We start from the raw sequence: 20,593 nt of genomic DNA, 5'->3' as shown, positions 1-20,593 counted from the left end.
TGAAGTGACACAAAACGTGGTGTTCATACTGAGATTCTGCCAGTGTTTATGAATAAGGGCTCCCTAGACTTCTGCAAACCTTTGGTTAATTTCCAGGGTTCTGAAAAAGTGGGTTCTGATGAGTTTTGCCAGTTTTCTTATTGTCTTCATGGAGGAGAGGATTTTCAGAGGTTCTTACTGAACCATTGTTGGTGCTCTTGCCGTCTGCCCTGCCTCTGGGATGGATATGCAGTGAGGCACTTGAGGCGAGCATAGGGAATCCAAACTTTCCATCCTTACTCCCACCAAAGGAATGAGTCAGTGGTAGTCAAGATGCGGGTGGATCTTCCTACCCAAGAACTTCCTTATTTCCCCATTTTTGAAAATTATTGGATCCACTAAAAACAATGAGTCTAAAATCATGATCTTGTGTTCATTTTAAGAAGAGTTTTTGAAACATTGGCAAGAAGGTCATGACTAGCATTGTTAGAGTCTCCAGCTGTCCTTTTGGAAGAAGAATAGGGAGGAGGTTGGCCACATTTGTAATGTGTGCTCAAAAGTAATGTACTCTGCTTTCTTTTATGTCACAGGGATTTAATGTGCAAAATGGCGGTTATACGGGACTGGCATCTTTCGTATCCTCCCACACACAAGTTCATGAATTTAAGACCTCACTCTTCACCGTGTAGAGTGTATTCAAGGAATGGTTTCCAACGTGTGTTTAGACCTTCTTCAAGTGAGTATTCGTGAAGAAATAATGCTAACGGTAGATATTACTTAAGTGTGTTTAGTATGTACCAGACTCTGTACAAAAGCTTCACATATCATTTAACCACATGCAACAGAGCTATGAAGTAGACTCTCTTACTGTCCCTATATTCTTTATGGGGAAACGGAGACACAGCTCGATCAAACCACTTGCCCAGAAGTTATGTAGTTTTAAAGTGGCGGGATCAAGATTTGAACCCAGACAGTGTGATTCCAAAACTACCGTGTTCCCTAGTATATCTCCTTACTTAGTTTTTCTTCATTAGGGACTCTTTATTTTAGTAGTTTTAGGGTTACAGAGAAATGTAGCTGAAGTCCAGAGAGTTCCATACACCCCTTTACTCCTCATCCCCATTCCCTACTGTTGACATCTTGCATTAGTGAGGTGCATTTGCTACGATTGATGTGCCGTTATTGATACGTTGTTAGTGACCAAAGTCTGCAGTTTATAGTCGAGTTGTTCTTTGTGTTGTGCATCCTCTGGGTTTTAATAAACATATAATGGCACGTGTCCAGCATGACGATATCACATGGAATCATTTCACTGCGCCACAAAATCCCCTGTGGTCCACGCATTCATCCCTCCCTGCCCCTAGTCGGGGCAACCACTGGTCTTCTTACTGTCTCCATAGTTTTGCCTTCTCAGAATGTCATCAAGTTGGGATCATATCGTATAGAGCCTTTTGAGACGGGCTTCTTCCCCTTAGCAGTACGCACTTAAGGTCCTTCCTGTCTTTTGATGAGGCAGTAGCCCAGTTTTTAACCTCTGAAAAATATGCTCTTACATGGATGTACCACAGTTAGCTTATCTGTTCACTACTGAAAGACATCTTGGCACTCATGAATAAAGCTGCTGTAAACGTTTCCATGCAGGTTTTTGTGTGGATGTAAGTTTTAAACTCGTTTGCATCTCTCAGTGTTAAAGCAGTAAAATTCAACGTAATCATTTCCCCAAAGTAGATATCTTTTCATCTCTCCCCCCTCTCCCTCCCCTTCCTTCTTTCCTGAACATTTTCTAAGCCCTGACATGTGACAAGAACTGTCATAGGTACTGAGGATAAAGAGGTGGGCCCAGCAGAGGTCCTGCCCTGATGGCACTCACAGTCCGGCGGGGGCGGGGGTAAAGAATTTTAGTGGCTTGAGGCAAACACTACCAGAACGGAAGTGCGTGTGCGGAAAGCATAGCGAGCACACAACCCGAGGTGCCAGGAGGCCTCAGAGGGGACAAAGGCACGGATGCACTGAATTCTGCCTTGTGAGGGGGGAAAGGCATTCCTGTCAAGTCGGACTGGACACTGTGCTTCCTCCCAGTGGATCGCAGGGTCACAGGCATCTACCCGGGAGTCTGGAAATACAGATCTCTAGGTGGCCGAATGTCTGCCAAAATTTGAGCATTTCTGTTTCCAAGGGAAAAGGGGAGAATAGGTGGGGGTCGGCCAGCAGCTGCCAACACCGTTCAGCAGCCCCACGTGTCCGGTGCCCTCCGGACGCGTCTTAGCTGACCTTTCTGATCCTGCAGAGCAGCGTGGATCGAGGGGCGTTCCCGCCGAGGCTCTTGCACTCTGCCACATTGGCCTTCGGAAGTGTGTGCCTGGACATCCCCGCAAGGAACACTTGACAGTGTTGACCTCGAAGTATCCTAACCCAGAACTTCGCCTCTTACGTCGCCTCACGCACAATCAGTATTCTGTCGTGTCCACTCGCCTTTCCTGAACGGGGAGGTGAGCTTTGATTGTCCAGTTTGCCAGCTTTCTGTCCCTCTTTTGTGAGCCGCCTGTTGATATCCTTTGCCCGTTCCCCTGCTGTGGGCTGGTCTTCGGGTGACTCGTGGGCGCTCTCTCTGTATGGAAGGTACTAGTCCTTCGCCTGCCTTACGTGCCGTCAGTGCCTGCTTTTCCCTTTGGCCACTTGCCTTCCGTTTTTACTGGTGGTAATTCTCAGTACTGAATTCCTTTTTCTTGTTTAAAGTAAAAGTCTCCTAGCACCTTTTGCCTCCCCGAAGGTGGGGACCGCGAAGTGTTTGGCTGCCCTCTGTCTCCTGCGTGGTGGTGCACATACATGGAGGTGACGTACTTGCATAATTCATATTAAATGAGCGCTGTTCATGGGGCAAACCACAGACCTGGGACCCCTGTTTCCTTTTAAAACAGTTTTTTTGCTTTATGTTCAAATCTGAAGGATTGCTCTGGACCTGACTTTATATTCATGAGGCTCTTCTTCTGTCGTGTGCAGTCTGCGGTTAAGCAGATCAAATGAGTTTTTTCTTTTTACTTCTGATCTTATACTTTTAATTTCCAGCTTTGCGGTGTGCTTTCAAGAACAGTTTTGCTTTTCCCCGCTGAAATCCCCTGTATATTCAGCGTGTTGTTAGGTTTGCCTGTGATCTCTTGAACGTGTTCACCGTTCCTGCTTTACACACCTGATCGTTTCTCCATCTGTTCTCTCTGTGGCTCTTCTGGTTTCGCTCTTGGTTAGGTCGCCTTTTCTCATGTCACTTGTCTCGCAGTTTTAAAAAGATTTAATGGCACACATTTGTGTGGAGCACGGAGGAAGCAGAAGAAACTGTTGAAAGCCTCTTCTCTCAGGCTTCAAGTGAGATGGGCTGTCTCCATTTCATCTCCGAACTGAGCTCTTGTCTGGCTTCGGTTGCAGCTGCCCCTGGTTTTCAAATGCTTTGATCTGGACGTCCGAGCGCTTCCCAATCCGGCTGCCGGGTTGGCTCTCTGCTTTACGGCGCCCCCTGCCAGTGTCGGAGGGTCTCCGGGGTGGGGGGTTCTCTGCCCTCCAGCCCAGCTCCTAGTTTTCCGCTCCTGAAGAGGCCTGTCTCTGCCCTGCCTGCCTGCCTGCCTCCACTCTGCAGGTGGGCCCCTGAGGTGGGCTCAGCCTTAGGGACTCGCCTCTGCTCTCGTGCTCTGTCCTCAGCCTCTGGCGAGCGGGTGCCTTACACTCAGGGAAGAGCCTGCCCACCCGGGCCCCGTCACAGCCCCGTACCTCGTCCCCAGCAGTGGGGTGCCACTTCCACCCCCGCGGGAAGGCGCAGGAGGCCGGGCGCGGACTTGCCCTGTGGCTGAGGCCCCGCGGCCTCAGCCCATCACACCTGTCCCCGCGCGGCCGCTGAATGGTTGGTTCTTTTTCCCTCACCCCGGTCGAGAATGAATGTGCTCTGCTCCCCCTGCTCCTGCAAAGGGTAAAAGGGCCCCGGGTCCGTCCCCTCTGAGGAGTGGCTTGCCCTTTCCGGAATTTAGGTTGTTGGCGTCCCTCAGTTCTCTGATGGGCTTAAAACTGAGCATCCCACTTGTTCTCATCGTTGGGGTGAGAATGACAGTCTCTTGTGACTGTTGTATATTCTAAACGGATGCAGAAAAGGTTGTCAACTTGCCCTTCGGAAAGATGATATCAATTTGTACTCCCACCAGCCGATTATGTGAGTGTCGTTACTGCTTTCCTTTCAAACCTTGGGAGGCGCGTTAGGCACGTGAAAGAGTTTTCCTTTCACTGTCCCCTGGTTTCAAGCCAATATTTCTGATGACTTTTAAATTAGAATTGTTGATTGCAAAGGTGGTGCTTCTTGGGAAGCAACTAAAACTAGACGTGAAAAGCCCAAAAAAAGGTTTCAAGGTGGAGACGTAAATTGACAAGAGAGACTCCTCCGTGACCCTGGGGCCGGAGGAGGAGTTCGGGGCTGGGTGGGCAGAGGGCGAAACCGGGTTCGCCAGCCCACGTGGAGCCATGCAGCCCCTCCCTGTGGATCGGCTGCTTCTGAGATTCCGGGGACGGAAATGGAGTGGGGGGGGGGGGTGCCGGCGGGGCCCCTGGAAATCTGGGACGTTTAGGTCTCTTCACGCTGGGGGCTCCTACTCAGTCCTCTTCCCCGCATCTGCTCCCTCCCAGGTGAGCCTCTGACTCCACGTCCCCGCATCTCTACGCCTCACGCATAACCAGAGCGATAGCCCCGTTCTGACTTCCCTCCTGAGCTCCAGATCGAATCTCCAGGTGCCTCTCTGACCTTTCTGCCTGGGTTCATCTGATGGGCATCTCAACCGTGAGCCGGCCAAGCAGAGCTCTTCGTTCCTGGCGTTCTCCATCTCGGTGAATAGCACCATCATTTATGTGGTTCTTCGAGCCCAGCCCCCAGTTGTCCTTGGTTTCTTCAGGCTCTGCCCTGCTGAGCCGATCAGTCAGCAAAACCCCGTCCACTCTGTCTCTTGACTATACCTCCCATCTGTCTACTTTCCCCCCCTGCCCCACATCCAGGGCCACCACCTGGTTTAAGCCACAGATACCTCTTCTCGGACCCTTGCAATCGCCTGCTCTCTGGTCTTCTTCCTCATTTCTTGCCCTTGTGTAATCTACTCTCTACACAGCAGCCGGAGTGATTTTTGAAGACAACGTAGGTTAGAGGGGATCACCGCCCTGCTTGAACTCTCCTGAGCTTTCCCGTTGCCTTTGGAGACAACCCCAGGTTCTTGTGCAGACACTGAAGCACCACCCACCCCGATCTCAGCAACTTCTGCCCTCCGTCTCACGCGACACACGCGTGCCGTGTCCACGCTGGCCCTTTGCTTTCCTGGACACATCAAACTCATTCCTGCGCAGGCGCTTTACCTGTTGCTGTGTCCCCTCTAGCTTCTCGTCTGGCTGGCTCATTTCATCGTTGTGGTTCAGCTCATCACACACCTAGAGAGGACTTCCCTGACTACTGCACCTAAAACGGCTCCCCCCTGGCTCTTCGCCGTGTTCTTTCTCACCGTCTTTGTGGCACTTCTGCCTACCATTATTTTATCGCTTATTGATTATCTGTTCCTTGTCTTTACTCTTTCCTCCAGATTCTAAGCTTTACAAGAGCTGATCTCCTCTGTCTGGTTCACTGTAATACCTCAGTGCCTAGAGCATTGGCTGAAATATGATGGGTGCTCGATACATATTTTTTGAATGACTGAATTATACTTCCTTAAAAGTCAGTGTTTCTCGGGGCTCCCTTCTTCTCTTCGTGGCGTGCTTCCCCCATGGCTTCTACATGGCCAGTTCCCCCACTTCTGATCTCTAAATGTTTGTGTTCAGCTTTCAAGTGGACATTCCCACTCAGAGATCCCAAAATGAATTCATTAGTTTTCCCATAAACTTTTTTCTCATCCGTTCCAGTATGTATTGCTATATACGAACTCCTGTAAATGTAGAAGCTTGGAATAGCAATGATCATTTATTTTGCTCACAGATCTGCCATTGGAGCACTAGGGACTTTACCTGGTCTATTTCAACTTCTCGTTCATTCACTCCTACTTTTCCCTCCGTGCCCATCATCTTAGTGTAGACCTCCATTAATACGTGCCTGAGCATGCTGTTAGTTAACGACATGTCTCCATACTGTCACTGGGTCCTCCCCTTTCTGTCCCTCCTACATGTGATGTCAGAATTCAGTTTAAGAATGAAAATTGGGTGATGTCATTCTCTCGATGGAAGTCCCAGCTTGGTGTCCCATGACCAGGGCATGAAGCTGAATGGGAGCCCCTGGGATTTGGCTCCTGCTGACTTTCGTAGTCTCGTCTCCGGGTTGATGCCTCCTAGGCTTGTCCCTCCGTTTGCCTCAACTGGCTGTCCTCCACAGTACCCCCTGCTTCTAGCCTCTCTCACTCTTGGGAGCACCAAGTTCCAGTTGAAGTTGTCACCTCTTTCTTGTAAGCAGCTTTTCCTGAGACCTTCAGCCTGTCACCCCAAACCAGCCACCCTCTTTTCTAGGTCTCCAGTGGGTCCTGGTTATGTGTGTCCCTCCCCAAGGAGGCAGTGGGCATGGCGAGCGAAAGGCATCCCAGCACCTGGCATAGGCTTCCTGGGTGCTCGGCGAGCATCAGGGAAGGTGAACGTTGGTGAAAGCTCATGCCAGAGAGGCATGATACCTGGATAAGAAATTCTCATTTGAAGGGAAATAACTAGAATCACCCTTCCCTGGCTCCTGCTTGTGAATGAGTTTATAAAAGAAGAAATGACATTAAAGACATTTAACACACATCCAGAATTTACTATGTAAAGCAAAGCTACTAAGTAAGCTGTAGTCACCAAGCCTTTACAGTCTCATAAGTCAATAGAACAGATTTACCAAACTACCTTTCGTTTTAGGCTCCTCTTTCTTGAGTAGGTTGTAAACTATCAAAAGGGAACAATCACGTGCTCATGCTTATGAAACTGACTGATACCATGAGTGGATTTGTACTTACTGTATTTACTTGTTCCCACGGCCGTTTCCATCTTAGAGAGGATGGAGGCTGGGGTGTGTCAGCTCTCCTCTGGTGACACGGGGACCCCTGGGATCTATAGCGCCACGGGCCCCACGTGGCTGCTTTTCCTCCCAGGAAGTGCAGCCCCCCGGCCTCCGGGAACTTATTTAGCACCTTCTGACATTCTTTCATTACCTTCCAGGGGACCAGCCATTCTCATCCCTTCCTTGTCTTGGAAAGGGAAATGATCTAGATTTGAGAGTTACACGTTTTCCCCTCAAAAAAGTGGCAAGGGGGTGAAAAGTGAATATGATATTTTGAAGATTTATTTGAAATGATACTGTTCTAATTGAATTTTCTTCTGAAGACCATGTTCTTTGCTTATAATGGTACATGTCCTGGACAGGGAAGATTATCTTTGCTTTGCTTTTTCTCTTTAACGTGATTACCGTTATTTTATGTTGACCAGATTTCAGAGGTAAAAAATGGCCGTAGATTCGCCGTTGTAAGTCAAGCAATGCTTAGATGCGTAAAGTGAGCTACAGTAGAAGAAAGAGTGTTTTAGAAGTTTGTGGGATCCTAGTCCGCAGTGAAGTGGTTTTGGAGATCTTTGCTTTAAGCACGTCTAATAAACAACTGTATCTCTTTGACAGCCACTGCTACTGCAAATCCGATACTGTCCTTCTTAGATGTCAAACGGATTTTATTTCAAAAAATTACCGATAAGGGAGACGAGTTGAGAAAGGCCTTTCAGCTGCTCGATACCAATCACAACATGACAGTGTCGAAGAGTGAGCTGAAAAGAATTATCACAACCTTCCTGATGCCTCTCACAAGAGAACAGTTTCAAGATGTCCTGGCTCAGGTACCGTATGCACAAGCGACTTAGAATAACCCAGTTCTGGAAAAGATGGGGTTGGTTACTGCAGCGGGCATTGTGTTCTGGTTTTTCCCCCCACGGTTCCAAGTGAGTGGTTCAAGTTTTGTTTATTTTTCACAATTCAGTTTAAATCTGGCGGATGTGGGGTGATCAACATGGACGCGAGTCATGTTTTGTGTGGACCACTGGTACAGCTGTTTCCTTTAGTTGTTTTTTTTTTTTTTTTTTTTAAGGCTTCCACATAAAGAGTATTTGGTCAACTCATATTTTGGAAGTTAGTATTTTGGCATTTGTTCTTGCATTGAATGGTTATTGAGCACCTACTGTATGCTGGACCCAGTGCAGAGCAATCAGACGCAGGCCTGCCCTTGAGGGGGTCCCGGTCCCATGAGACGTATTTGCAAGTGTTGCTAAGCGTGGGCATCACAGGCAGGAGAGTTACCTAAAAATGGGGGGGTTGTCCAAGAAGGCTTTGGGGAGGAAGCGGTGTTTTTGGTCGCGTTGTGATGGAGGGGTGGATATTAGCCAGATGAAAAAACGGAAGGGCATTCTAGGCAGAGAGAATAATAGCCCAGGTGAAATCATGCATGTCAGACTCAGCATGGCATGTCTATTCAGAGAACTGGGTAGTGCTGTTTGTATCAGAAGCAAAGGGATACGTGTCAAGTTGTGGACCGGGGGGGCCAGTCCTGAAAAGTACCATGCAAAGGAGTTCGGCTTCTGTCCTGGAAGCCGTAGGGGGCCAAGGGTTTGCAGCAGGGAAGATGCAGTTACTTGGGGAGGGATATGGAGGACAGGCCCTTGGGCCTTCCGGTGGGGTACCATACCAGGGGGCTGTAAATAGTCAACATTTGGTGGGTGAGCCCTCAGGGCCTTTAAAAAAGGAATGCACAATACAATAGTAATTAAACACTCTCAAAATAAATCCATAGGGAGCGATGTCATAATATAAAGTAGAAAAGTTGGCTGGGAATATCAGTAGTGTGCCTTCCAACCCAATAAACGAATTATTAATTCGTACACACACACACAGGCACACGCACACACACACACACACACACACACACACACACAAATATACATATTTTTACTCATTCATTACTTCTTCATCAGAGTCTGGCATTTTATAGTATTTAAAAGCCTATTTCCTTCTAGAATTTGGTGACTACCTCCACCCAACTCAGTTTGCTTTCTTTTACCACAGGGGAATTATGTGTTAGGAAAACAAACAGCCCAGAGAATTTCGGGTGTTCCTGAATTCTAGTTTTAATCTCAGGGACTGGCTCTTCTTCCTTTGGCTGATTTAAAATGAAATCGTAGACCTATTTGTTGTTTCTTCTTGAGCATACCATGGTACTGTTTCAAGGATTTCTCTTCCTTTAATTTTGTTTTTCACTGAATGTGGGGTTTGTAGCCATTCTTTTCAAATACATATATTTTTCCTTTATCTTCTCTGAGACATTTTGGTATTGTCCCCAGACCCTTGAGGCTCTGTTCATTTTTAAATCTTTTTTTCCCTATTTTTCAGATGAGATAAGATCTGTTGATCTGTCTTCAAGTTCAGTGGCTCTTTCTTTACATCTCTGTTCTGCTCATAAGCTCATCCAGTGAATATTGAATATTAGATATAGTGTTTTTCAGTTCTAGAATTTCCATTTGGTTCTTTTTTATAATTTCTATTCATATGCTTACATTTTTTTCTTCAATTATGGGCGTATTTCTTTTAACTCATTAAGCAAGGTTAAAATAGCTGTTTTAAAGTCCTTGAGTGAGGGGCACCTCGGTGGCTCAGTTGGTTGTGCATCCAACTCTTGATTTTGGCTCAGCTCATGACCCCAGAGTTGTGGGATCAAGCCCCACGTTGGGCTCCATGCTGAGCACACAGCCTGCTCGAGATTCTCTTTCTCTCTCTCCCTCTGCCCTTTTCCTCCACTTGTGCTCTCTCTCTCTAAAATAAAAATTAAGAAAGTCCTTGAATGATAATTCTAGTATCTGGATTGTCTCAGGGTTGGCCTGCATTGGTTTTTTTCCCTCAACGAGGGTCACATTTTTCTAGTTCTTTGTACTTGAGTGTACAGTTAAACTGTGGTTTGTGAGCATAATTCGTTCTGGAAACATGCTTGCGATCCAAAGCACTGATATATCAAAGCAAATTTCCCCGTAAGGAATAATGGAAACTCAGATGATTTGTTCCACAACCCAAAAATATTCACATAAAAATGATGACAATACTGTAATATAATACAAAATAATAAAGAAAAAACAAAGCAAAGTAAACAAATTACCCTGCACTTGCCTTTGAAAACCTTCTTGGCTGGTATGAGGAGACAAGAGAGAGGAGGGTTATTGTGTAGGACGACTTTCACTATCACTAACGGAATCACTAATATCTATTGGCTCAATGGAATCTTTTTCATTTCATGCAACTTTAACACGGAATATATCCAATGACACTTGCTTTTGCCTTCTTTTGAGGGTTTCACAGAAATGTGACATTGCGTTGTCATTCAACAGATTCGTCACTCGCACTGCTATAGCCTTATTTGGGTGATGCTTTTCTACAAAATTTTGTGCTGTTTCCCCCATTTTACACGTATCCATAATCTCATTTGAAGTGAGGATTCCTCTGCCTTTTCCTCCTCCTCTTCTGTGACAAGATGTAGACGCAGACTTCTTATAATATCTTGCAATTTCGGCCACTCATGTACTTTGTTCATACTTCTTGATTTCCGTCTTAACTTCCATAGTAATCATCTTCTTCTTCTTCGCACCCTTCTTTTCAATCATTTTCTGTGTGGGGGCCATTGTATATGCTCACACGGATGTTGACTATAGTAGAGCATTAATAAACTCTTATCATATACCGTATATAACGTGACTGGCAATTAGGCAGCAGAGGAAAGGGTCTCTATCTGCAGGCAGCCTGACCTAGAAGGAAGCAAAGCATTCCTAAGCTTGCTCTTGTCTGGAAAAGCAAAGGACTGTCTGTAGGTGCCTCGAAGTGACCAAAAATACACTGGTGCCAGTTGTGGGCACCTTCCAACGTTCTGAAAAATCACTGATTTCTGCCAAACACCGCGGCCTGAGACTGAGCATCTGAGCATGGGAGACAATCACCCACAATCCCACAGAGAGAGAGAGAGAGAGAAACCATTGGCTCAGTTGTGATCATGTGACTTTCGATGTCACGTACTACTCATATTGCAAGACATCACTCATTTATCAAGTTAAAATTTTATTAGAAATGTTTGCTCATCTTGCGGAACACTCACAGAACAAATTACTCACAATTCAAGGTTTTACTGTATTTGGATTACATCCCAGACCCGTGTTATCCAATAGAAATGCAGCGTGAGAGGTGCCTGGCTGGCTCAGTCGGCAGAGCACGCAGCTCTTGATCTCAGGATTGTGTTCACGCTCCACACTGGGTGTAGAGATTACTTCAAACTAAAATTAAAAAAAAAATTTTTTTAATACATAGTATATATATATATATATATATACATATATATATATATACACACACACACACACATATACATATAGAGTGACTCACACATGTAACTTAAAATGTTTTAATGGCCACCTGAAAAGAAATAGGTGAAATTAATTTGAATATTTTAATTTAATGAACGTGTCCAAAATGTATCATTTCAACATGTTATCACTATTAAAAATCGACAATCAGTAGTTATTTTGCATTCTTTTCTGTGTACGAAGCCTTCAAAACCTGCTATACACTTTATACTCACAGCCGACTTCAGTCTACACACTTAAGTTTCTATTGGAAATACTTGATCTATATTTAGATTTCATAAAATTTATAATTAAAATACAAGTTTCATATACTTAGTCGTTGCAAACGTACTTCAAAGTTTTCCAGTCATGAGCAGGGGAGAGGCAGAGAGAGAGAGAGGGAGACACAGAATCCGAAGCAGGTTCCAGGCTCCAAGCTGTCAGCACAGAGCCCGACGTGGGGCTCGAACCCACGGACCGCGAGATCGTGACCTGAGCCGGAGTCGGACGCTTAACCGTGAGCCACCCGGGTGCTCCTCATTGAATTAATTTTAAAATTTAAATTAATGAACATGAATAAAAAGCTTCAGTTCATCAGCTGCCCTAGCCTCGGTTCAAGTGCTCGACAGCCACATGTGACTGTGGCTGCACATCAGACAGTATAGGGCTGAACACTATAAATACTGTGCTGTGGAGACTGGATTCTGTTACATTTCTCTGAAGACTGTCGATGCTCCTGCTCTGGCGGCAGTTAACCTGCAAACTCTGTCTCGCCGGCAGTGAGCATTTGCTTGCATCTGAGTTTGGCCCTTTTGTTTCTCGGTGGGTCTCTGAGTCCGGCTTGCACATGCCTGGTTCGGGCATCCATTGGAAACTTGGACAGAACTTAGAACAGCAAGTGGGTCTCCTCCTCTCTCCTGTTTGAGACTTCCCTCACATTTTTAGTGGCCGTGGTTGCTTCAGGTTCTGCACACCGGTTCTTCAGGCCAGAGGGACTGGGTTTTCTTTTGGGGTTTTAGCTGCTGTGCTGGGGAGTGACTGTGGCTTACTCTTAGGCTCAAAGCCTTTATGAATGGGAAACTCCCTCCATACTTGTCCCTTTTCCTGAGTTTTGAATTTCTCCAGAGTCTTCCTGGTTTCGTATTTGCCAGTTTATAGTTGTTTTGTGCGGGAGATTGATCTGTTATGAGCTGTATCTACCACAACTTCTGCTTTATCAGATTTTAAAAGCAGTCACAAATTTACAGAGAAATTGGAAGTTTAGTGGGAAGAGCAGTTTTTTTTTTCCCTGAACCATTTGGGAGTAAGCGGCCCCATCACCCCAAATATTTCAGCGTGTGTGTCCTTCAAAACAAGGATAGCCTGGGGCGCCTGGGTGGCTCAGTCCCTTAAGCATCCGACTTCAGCTTAGGTCATGATCTCACCGCTCATCGGTTAAAGCCCTGAGTCGGGCTCTGTGCTGACACCCAGAGCCTGGAGCCTGCTTCGGATTCTGCGTCTCCTCTCTCTTCCCCTCTCCCATTCGCTCTCTCTCTCTCTTTCTCAAAACAAAACAAAACAAAACAAAAAATCAAAACAAGGGTAGCGTTCTACATAACTGCAATCTGACCACCGAAACATGGATATTAACATGAGCTCATGACTACCGTCTCAGCCCCAGGACCCAGCCCGGTTTTGCCAGTCATTCCATGCAGGTCTTGTATGATCCAGGTCAGAATCACGAATTGCATTTGGTTGTCGTATCTCCCCAGTGTCCTTCAGTCTAGAACAGTTCCTCAGTCTTTCCTTAGCTTTCCGGACCTTAACACGGAAGATTGCAGCGTGTAGCATGTCCCGGTGTGAGTTTATCTCCTGTCTCCTTATGACTAGATCAAGGCTTGCATCTTTGGGCAGGAGTACTGCAGAAATGCTGCTGTGTTCTCACTGTGTTTTATTAGGTTGCGCTGTGATCCTAGTTTGTCCTGTTACTGTTATGTTCACTTTGATCACTTGAGTATCTGTGGGATACTGGGATCTGTCAGGCTTTTTCATGGTAAGGTACTCTTTATCCACTTTGTAATTAATAAGCATTTTGTGGGGAAAATTTGAAACTATGTAAATATTCCATTCCTTACCGAACTTTCATTTATTCATTTACTGTTTTTATATTTGCAGGGACTCAAGATTTCCTCTTTTATCAAGTGGTTATGATCCATTACGTTCTTCATTTATTTTGATTTTTAAATTGCCTCTACTTTGACCAGTAGGAGCCCCTTCCTGCTGGTTTGTGTCCTTTTGGCATACCCTGTCATTCTCAGAGCACTTCCTTCGTTTCCTATATAAAATATTCCAAACTCATCTGTACTTTCCTTGCCTCAGTCCTGGAATTATCCATTTCCCTAAATAGCTTTGGTCCTTTCAATGGAAACGAAATTCAGAATCGAGAATCTGGGCACTGGGGCTGCTCATTGCCACTGGGATGGCACTCCAGGCCTCTCAGTGGGCAGAGCTCTAAGGGTACGTTTCCCCCCAATACACATGTATACGTGCATTTACATCTCCGTTCATTTCTGTACCAACCTCTCTCTCTATTGAAAACCATGAGTCTACACAAGTAATGCCAATTCTAATCCTACCTCTCAGGGTTCTTTCTAATTTTCTTGCTTTTTCATATTTGCAATTGCCTTTTCACACGACGAGAAGCTTGGATTTTGTTATTCTTAGTATATTTCCTTATTCGATCAGTCTCCCTGGTGTGTGATCATCTCCCATCCCCAGAGCCTCGCCCTCGCGTGTGGATGCTCTCTTCACCCCACTTGGGTCACGTCCTGCTCTGGACTCCCATGGTCCCCCCAGCATGGCAGACGTTGTTTTTTCTCTGCCCCATCAGACTCTAGGACTGACTTATTAGGGAGGGAACAGGAAAGCAGGGAAGAGAGAAGAAAGATGAAAAAAAAAAAGTTTCCCCTTTATTCACTTTAACTAAAAATTTCACAAATAATACGTATCAATGATTTCATGTGTCACTTTTGACTGTACCCACAGTTTTAAAAATCTGTTTATTTTGAGAGATAGAAAAAAAAGTGCAAGCAGGGACGGGCAGAGAGGGAGGGAGAGAGAGAACCCCAAGCCAGCTCCACACTGTCAGCACAGAGCCTGATGTGGGGCTCGATCGCAGGAACCATGAGATCATGGCCTGAGCGGAAACCAAGAGTCAGGTGCTTAGTTGACTGAGCCACCCAGGCACTCGTGTATCTATATTTTTATTAAAAACTTTACTAAGATATAATTTATATTGTAATAAAATTCACCATTTAAAAATTTACAAGGTACTGGTTTTCCGTATATTCAGGGTTATACAAGCATCACTACTGTCTAGTTCTAGAAATTTTCATCACCCCCAAAAGAAACCCCGTACTCATTAGTAGTCACTCCCCATTTCCCCTCCCCTAGTCCCTGATAACCATTAATATATTTTGTGTCACAGTAGATCTGCTTCTTCTGGACATTTACTATAAATGGAGTAATATAATCCATGATCTTTTGTGTCTGGCTTCTTTCATTTACCATCACGTGTTCAAAGTTCATCCGTGTTGTAGCATGAATCAGTACTCCCTTCCTTCTTATGGCCGAATCGTGATCACCTTTTGTTTATCGTTGGCTGATGGACCTTCGGGGTGCTTCCACTTTTTGGCCTTTGTGAACAACGTTGCTATGAAAATTCACGTACAGGGGTACCTGGGTGGCTCAGCCGGTTGAGGGTCCGTCTGTTGATTTTGGCTCAGGTCGCGATCTCACAGTTTGCGAGTTCGAGCCCCACATTGGGCTCCACGCTGACAGCGTTGGAGCCTGCTTGGGATTCTCTCTCTCTCTGTCTGCCCCTCCTCCACATGTGCCCTCTCTGTCTCTCCAAATAAATAAATGAACTTAAAAAAATTCACGTACAAGTTTTTGTGCGGACGTATGTTTTAACTTCTCCAGGGTACGTGCCTAGGCGTAGAACTGCCGTGTCATGTGGTCATGTTCTCTCTCGGTTTTTAAGTTTTTATTTAAACCCCAGGCATTTAACACACAGTGTAATATCAGTTCAAGTGTGCAATATATAGTGATTCAACACTTCTATACAGCACTCGCTGTTTATCATGACACGTGTACTCCTTAATCACCATCACCTGTTTCACACACACCCTCCCCCGCTCTGGCGACCATCAGTTTGTTCTGTACAGTGAAGAGTCTGTTTCATGGTTTGCCCCCCTCTGGTTTTTTCCCCTTTGCTCGTTTGTTTTGTGTCTTAAATTCCACATACAAGTGAAATCATATGGTTATTTGTCCTTCTCTGACTGACTGATTTCGCTTAGCATGATACTCTCAGCTCCATTCACATCATTGAAAAAGGCAAGATTTCATTCTTTTTGATGGCTGAGCAATATTCCATCACACACACACACACACACACACACACACCCCACATCTTCTTTATCCATTCATCAGTTGGGCTGTTTCCATAGTTTGGCTGTTGTGGATAGTGCTGCTGTAAACATCGGGGTGTGTGTATCCCTTCAAATCAGTATTTTTGTGTCCTTTGGGTAAATACCTAGCAGTGCAGTTGCTGAATCGTAGGGTAGCTCTATCTTTGACTTTCTGAGGAACCTCCATACTGTTTTCCAGAGCGGCCGCACCAGTGTGCATTCCCACCAACGGTGCGGGAGGGTTTCCCTTTCTCCGCATCCTCGCCAACACCTGTTATTCCCTGTGTTGTTGATTTCCGCCCTTCTGACAGGTGGGAGGTGGTAACTCGCTGTGGTTTGGATTTGCACCCCCAAGGGTGAGGGCAACTGGTACCGTTCTCTTGTTTTTAAGGAACATTTGTCCTTGCAAACCCGGTATCAGTTTCCTCATAAGCTTGATTTGACTGATACTTTATTTATACCAAATGGAGAGTTAAGATATTTTTCCTGCTAATGTCTCCCTATATTCATGATCTAATGTTAATTTAAAATTTTGACAACCTTCCCAAGCTAATCAGCTATGCAGGAAGAGGAAAAGTACAGAAAATGTGAAATGTGTATCCGTTTTTAAAAGCTACATCTGTTTTTAAGAGAAGTCACTGAGAGCTGTAGAGATTCAGAGACTTTAAAAACCAGGCCCTGGTAGTCTAGCAGAAAGAATAAGCATGGCTTTTCTAGAACCTCGAGCTCCCGTGACCGCGTGTAAACCGAGGAGGCTGGAATGGGGTGCATTTTTAGGAGGCCAAGTCCACTGGGAATGAAGAGCAGGGTTTCTCTTTCCAGTCACTGGAGTTCACAGGGCGGGTGACTTTTCTAGATCTTTTACCAGCGAATCTCTTTTCCAATAGTGAATGTAAGCCTAACCGGAAACATAGAAACCGGTAAAATATTTCAGGGGGATTTCACTGTCAACATTAGGTAAGAGTTTTCCAGTTACAGCGAATTCACTTCAGCTTCAATTTTATTTTAAGAACCACGTCGAGAATGTTTAAATGTCGGACAGTTTTGGAGACTGATCAGGGCAAGAACGGTGTGGCATTGCTGGCAGGGCATCGCCCTGTACCTTAGTTTCCACTAACGGTAGAGTGAATCTTTTTACGAAGGTGGCCCCAGTCTCTGAACGTTAATAAAAATTTTGTGAAAGAAGTTGAACTGGCAAAGAGATTCCAGAGAAGAAAACCACAGCTGTGGTCTGGTCCCAAAGGTCGTGCTGTGTTGGGGAAAGAGATGTCTCTGAAGACACTTGTCGACATGATGGATGTGGATTTAAACACTACCCTCCCCCACCCCAGTCTGAGAGTTTACTTTTAGTGATCCATCGTTGGGTGGTTACGATTCTTAAACATGTTTGCCAGAATCACAAATACCAAAGAGCCTCTCCTTCTAGACTAGATTCTTCGGTTTGTTTAATGGACTGAGCTTTGGAGGCTGGACATAATGCAAAAATGTATCTGCCACATTAGACTTTTCATTAGACCATAAGTAACAATGTGAAATGTGACAAAAGCTTCAATAGGTTAATGGACTTTCTCCCTCCCTCCCTCCCTGCTTCCTTCCTTCCTTCCTTCCTTCCTTCTCCTTCCTTCCTTCTCCTTCCTTCCTTCTTTCCTTCCTTCCTCCTTTCCTTCCTTCCTTCTTTTTTTCCTTCTTCCTTCCTTCCTTCCTTCCTTCCTTTCTTCCTTCCTTCCTTCTTTCCTCCCTCCCTCCCTTCCTTCCTTCCTTCCTTCCTCCCTCCCTCCCTCCTCCTCCTTCCTTCCTCCCTTCCTTCCTTCCTTCCTCCCTTCCTTCCTCCCTCCCTTCCTTCCTTCCTTCCTTCCTTCCTTCTGTCCTTCCTTCCTTCCTCCCTCCCTCCTCCTCCTTCTTTCCTTCCTTCCTTCCTTCTGTCCTTCCTTCCTTCCTCCCTCCCTCCTCCTCCTTTCCTCCCTTCCTTCTTTCCTCCCTTCCTTCTTTCCTTCCTCCCTCCCTCCCTCCCTCCCTCCCTCCTTCCTGCCTTCCTTCCTTCCTTCCTTCCTTCCTTCCTTCCTTCCTTCTTGGCAGGGTGGTTAGCACAGTGACAGGAACTTGGGCTCTGGAGTCACAGAGAGTTCTGGCACTTAGTGGTAGTGCCGTGCAGGGAGGTCACATCCCTGTTCTGTGAAATGTGGAAAACGACCACACCCTCAGAAGCTGGTTTTGGGACTAGAGGAGTTAACTCCTGTAAAACACCAAGGGTAGTGCTTGCGCCCGTCTGTTGGGTATGAGCTCTGCAATTGTACGTTTCCCCCCTTGTCATGAAGCCTTACTCCCCAAACCATGAGGCCTCCTGTCTCGGAGCAGCACACACACCCTGTTCTCGCCCTTCTTCTGTGGGGTTAGGCAAACTCTGAGGTGTCTGCCCCCAAATTACATCTCCTAATAAATACTCTATCCGAAATAGAAATCACGCATGTGCTTTTCAGGAAACGTCTTCACGAAGGCCCACACCGTGAGCCACTCTCCCTCTGGTCCCATTTTCTGGTCACACATGTTTTAAATAGAAAAGAGAAATTTGTCCTTTGGGGAAGACTGAGGTAGCCGTGTAGGCTTTGAGGCTGGAATTTGAAGGGCTAAGTGAACATCAAACTTGACTGTATAGACGTGGGAGCCGCTCAGCTGTATGGGAAATTGTACTTTGTGTGTTTGTATGAGGCTTCATAAAATGTATCTGTATTGGTTACACGTCTTTTTTTTTAATTTTTATTTTTTAACGTTTATTTATTTTTGAGACAGAGAGAGACAGAGCATGAACTGGGGAGGGTCAGAGAGAGGGAGACACAGAATCTGAAACGGGCTCCAGGCTCCGAGCTGTCAGCACAGAGCCCGACGCGGGGCTCGAACTCACGGACCGTGAGATCGTGACCTGAGCCGAAGTCATCTGCTCAACCGACTGAGCCACCCAGGCGCCCCTGATTACACGTCTTAACTTCAGTTTCCGAATCCTTTTTTGGGGGAGATAATTATTTTCACTTTTTAAACAATTAGACTTTTTCTTTAGAAGTAATTTCAAACCTCCAGAAAATCTGGAAGAATGAGAATAGTACAAAGAGTACCCATAGACCTTTTACCCAGATTTGCCAGTTGGGAACATTTACTCTCATTTGCTTCTCCTGTGATCTTTTGTTATCTACGTGTGGTCTGTATGGAGACGCAAACGGTGTACAAGACATATACACGGTGTACGTAATTTTTTTCTGAACTCGTTGAGAGGCAGCCGCTTATATTATGGTTATTTACTTGTAAAAACTTCACTGTGTATTTCCTAAAAAGAAGAACTATTCTCTTACATAATCACAGTAATCAACGTTAGTAAATGAAACACTGAGATACTACTTTAATCTATAGCCCGTATTGACCCACTTGACCCAATAATGTCCTTTATAGAATTTTTAATTTAAAAATGGCTTTTTTTCTACCTTAAAAGTATATGAATGTACGGAAAGTTCACATGACCCTCAGACGGTAAACCTGTGCTGTGGCCTCACCCTTTTGGGGGAAAAAAAAAAAAAAAATATATATATATATATATATATATATATATATATATATATATATAATATATACATATATACACATATACACATATAAGTACATATAAAATGTATAGTAGAACATATTTCTACTAATTTTACTCTATTTTTAAAATTTTTCTTCATTTTTTTAATGTTTATTTTTGAGAGAGAGAGAGAGAGCGAGCACAAGTGGGGGGAGGGGCAGAGAGAGAGGGAGACACAGAATCCCAAGCACGCGCCATGCCCCAAGCTGACTGTCAGCACAGAGCCCGACGTGGGGCTCGAACTCACGGACCGCGAGATCGTGACCTGAGCCGAAGTCAGATGCTCTACTGACGGAGCCACCCAGGCACCCCTATTTATTTTTATTTTACAGAGAGATCCTGTGAGCAAGGGAGAGGGCAAGGGAGGGAATCCTAAGCAGGCTCCACTCTCAGTGTGGAGTCTGAGGAGGGGCTTGACCCCATGACCCCGGGACCATGACCTGAGCCCAAATCAGGCGTGGGGCACTCAACCAACTGAGCCACCCAGGCACCCCTAATTTTACTCTATGTTTTAGATAGAACTAGATTTCAGGTAAGTTTGTAGACAACTTGTTGACTTTTAACTGATCACAGATTGGCCTGGCATTTATGCTATTTGTACCCGGATTATTGAGGATGTATGTCAACTCAGACACCTAGGTGAAGTAGCTGTGCCTCCTAGAATACCCACCCCCCTGATGGCATCCTGTCCTACACCATGAGAACTCCTGTGCGGTCTACTACTTGGATCTGAATCCTCTAACGGGCTGTCATTCTTGTTTGAATGTAGATCCCCCTCACCAGCTCCGGTGCCATTCCTTACCTCGAATTCCTGTCCAGGTTCGGTGGGATGGACCTACATATAAATGTTATAAAGAGGTAAGTGGTTTCGTTTGCTCATACGAAAATGTGAATTATGGAATGACAAGAGAGAGGCTATGAGGTCATGAGAGCTAATCAGGTCAACAGATATGTGTGGAAGATGAGTTGGTAGAGCTTGTCCATACAGAATTTAATGGAGTTAATCCCCAGTCAAACGTATATGTAGACAAGTCTTTAGTAGCCTCAGTGTAGGATGCATTTTAGAACAAAAGAAATAATACTGTGTTGGAAATGGAAACATAACAAATTAAGACAGTGCTAATATGTATTATGTGCAGTGTACTTCAGGTTTGGAAATAATACATTTTAATTTTGAAGT

At 45.3% G+C, this 20,593-nt stretch overlaps 1 protein-coding gene across 7 annotated transcripts in view; it reads left to right on the top strand.

Moving 5' to 3' along the window:
- The window catches only part of EFCAB6 (EF-hand calcium binding domain 6), a 244,357-nt gene that overhangs the window by 24,489 nt on the left and 199,275 nt on the right, over nucleotides 1–20,593 (top strand). For 5 of the 7 annotated variants that reach the window (XM_042948058.1, XM_042948059.1, XM_042948056.1 and 2 more), the window contains 3 exons: nucleotides 570–715; nucleotides 7,613–7,824; nucleotides 20,183–20,271. In XM_042948058.1, the coding sequence (XP_042803992.1) occupies nucleotides 577–715; nucleotides 7,613–7,824; nucleotides 20,183–20,271 (440 nt within the window). In that variant the 5' untranslated portion in view covers nucleotides 570–576. Of the gene's footprint in view, nucleotides 1–569; nucleotides 716–7,612; nucleotides 7,825–20,182; nucleotides 20,272–20,593 lie in introns of those variants that run through there. The other 2 variants (XM_042948060.1, XM_042948062.1) reach the window with 2 other exon arrangements.

The sequence above is a fragment of the Panthera leo genome, chromosome B4 (genome assembly GCF_018350215.1).
Source record: "Panthera leo isolate Ple1 chromosome B4, P.leo_Ple1_pat1.1, whole genome shotgun sequence".
Classification (NCBI taxonomy): domain Eukaryota; kingdom Metazoa; phylum Chordata; class Mammalia; order Carnivora; family Felidae; genus Panthera; species Panthera leo.
This window is presented reverse-complemented; position numbering and strand designations above follow the sequence as displayed.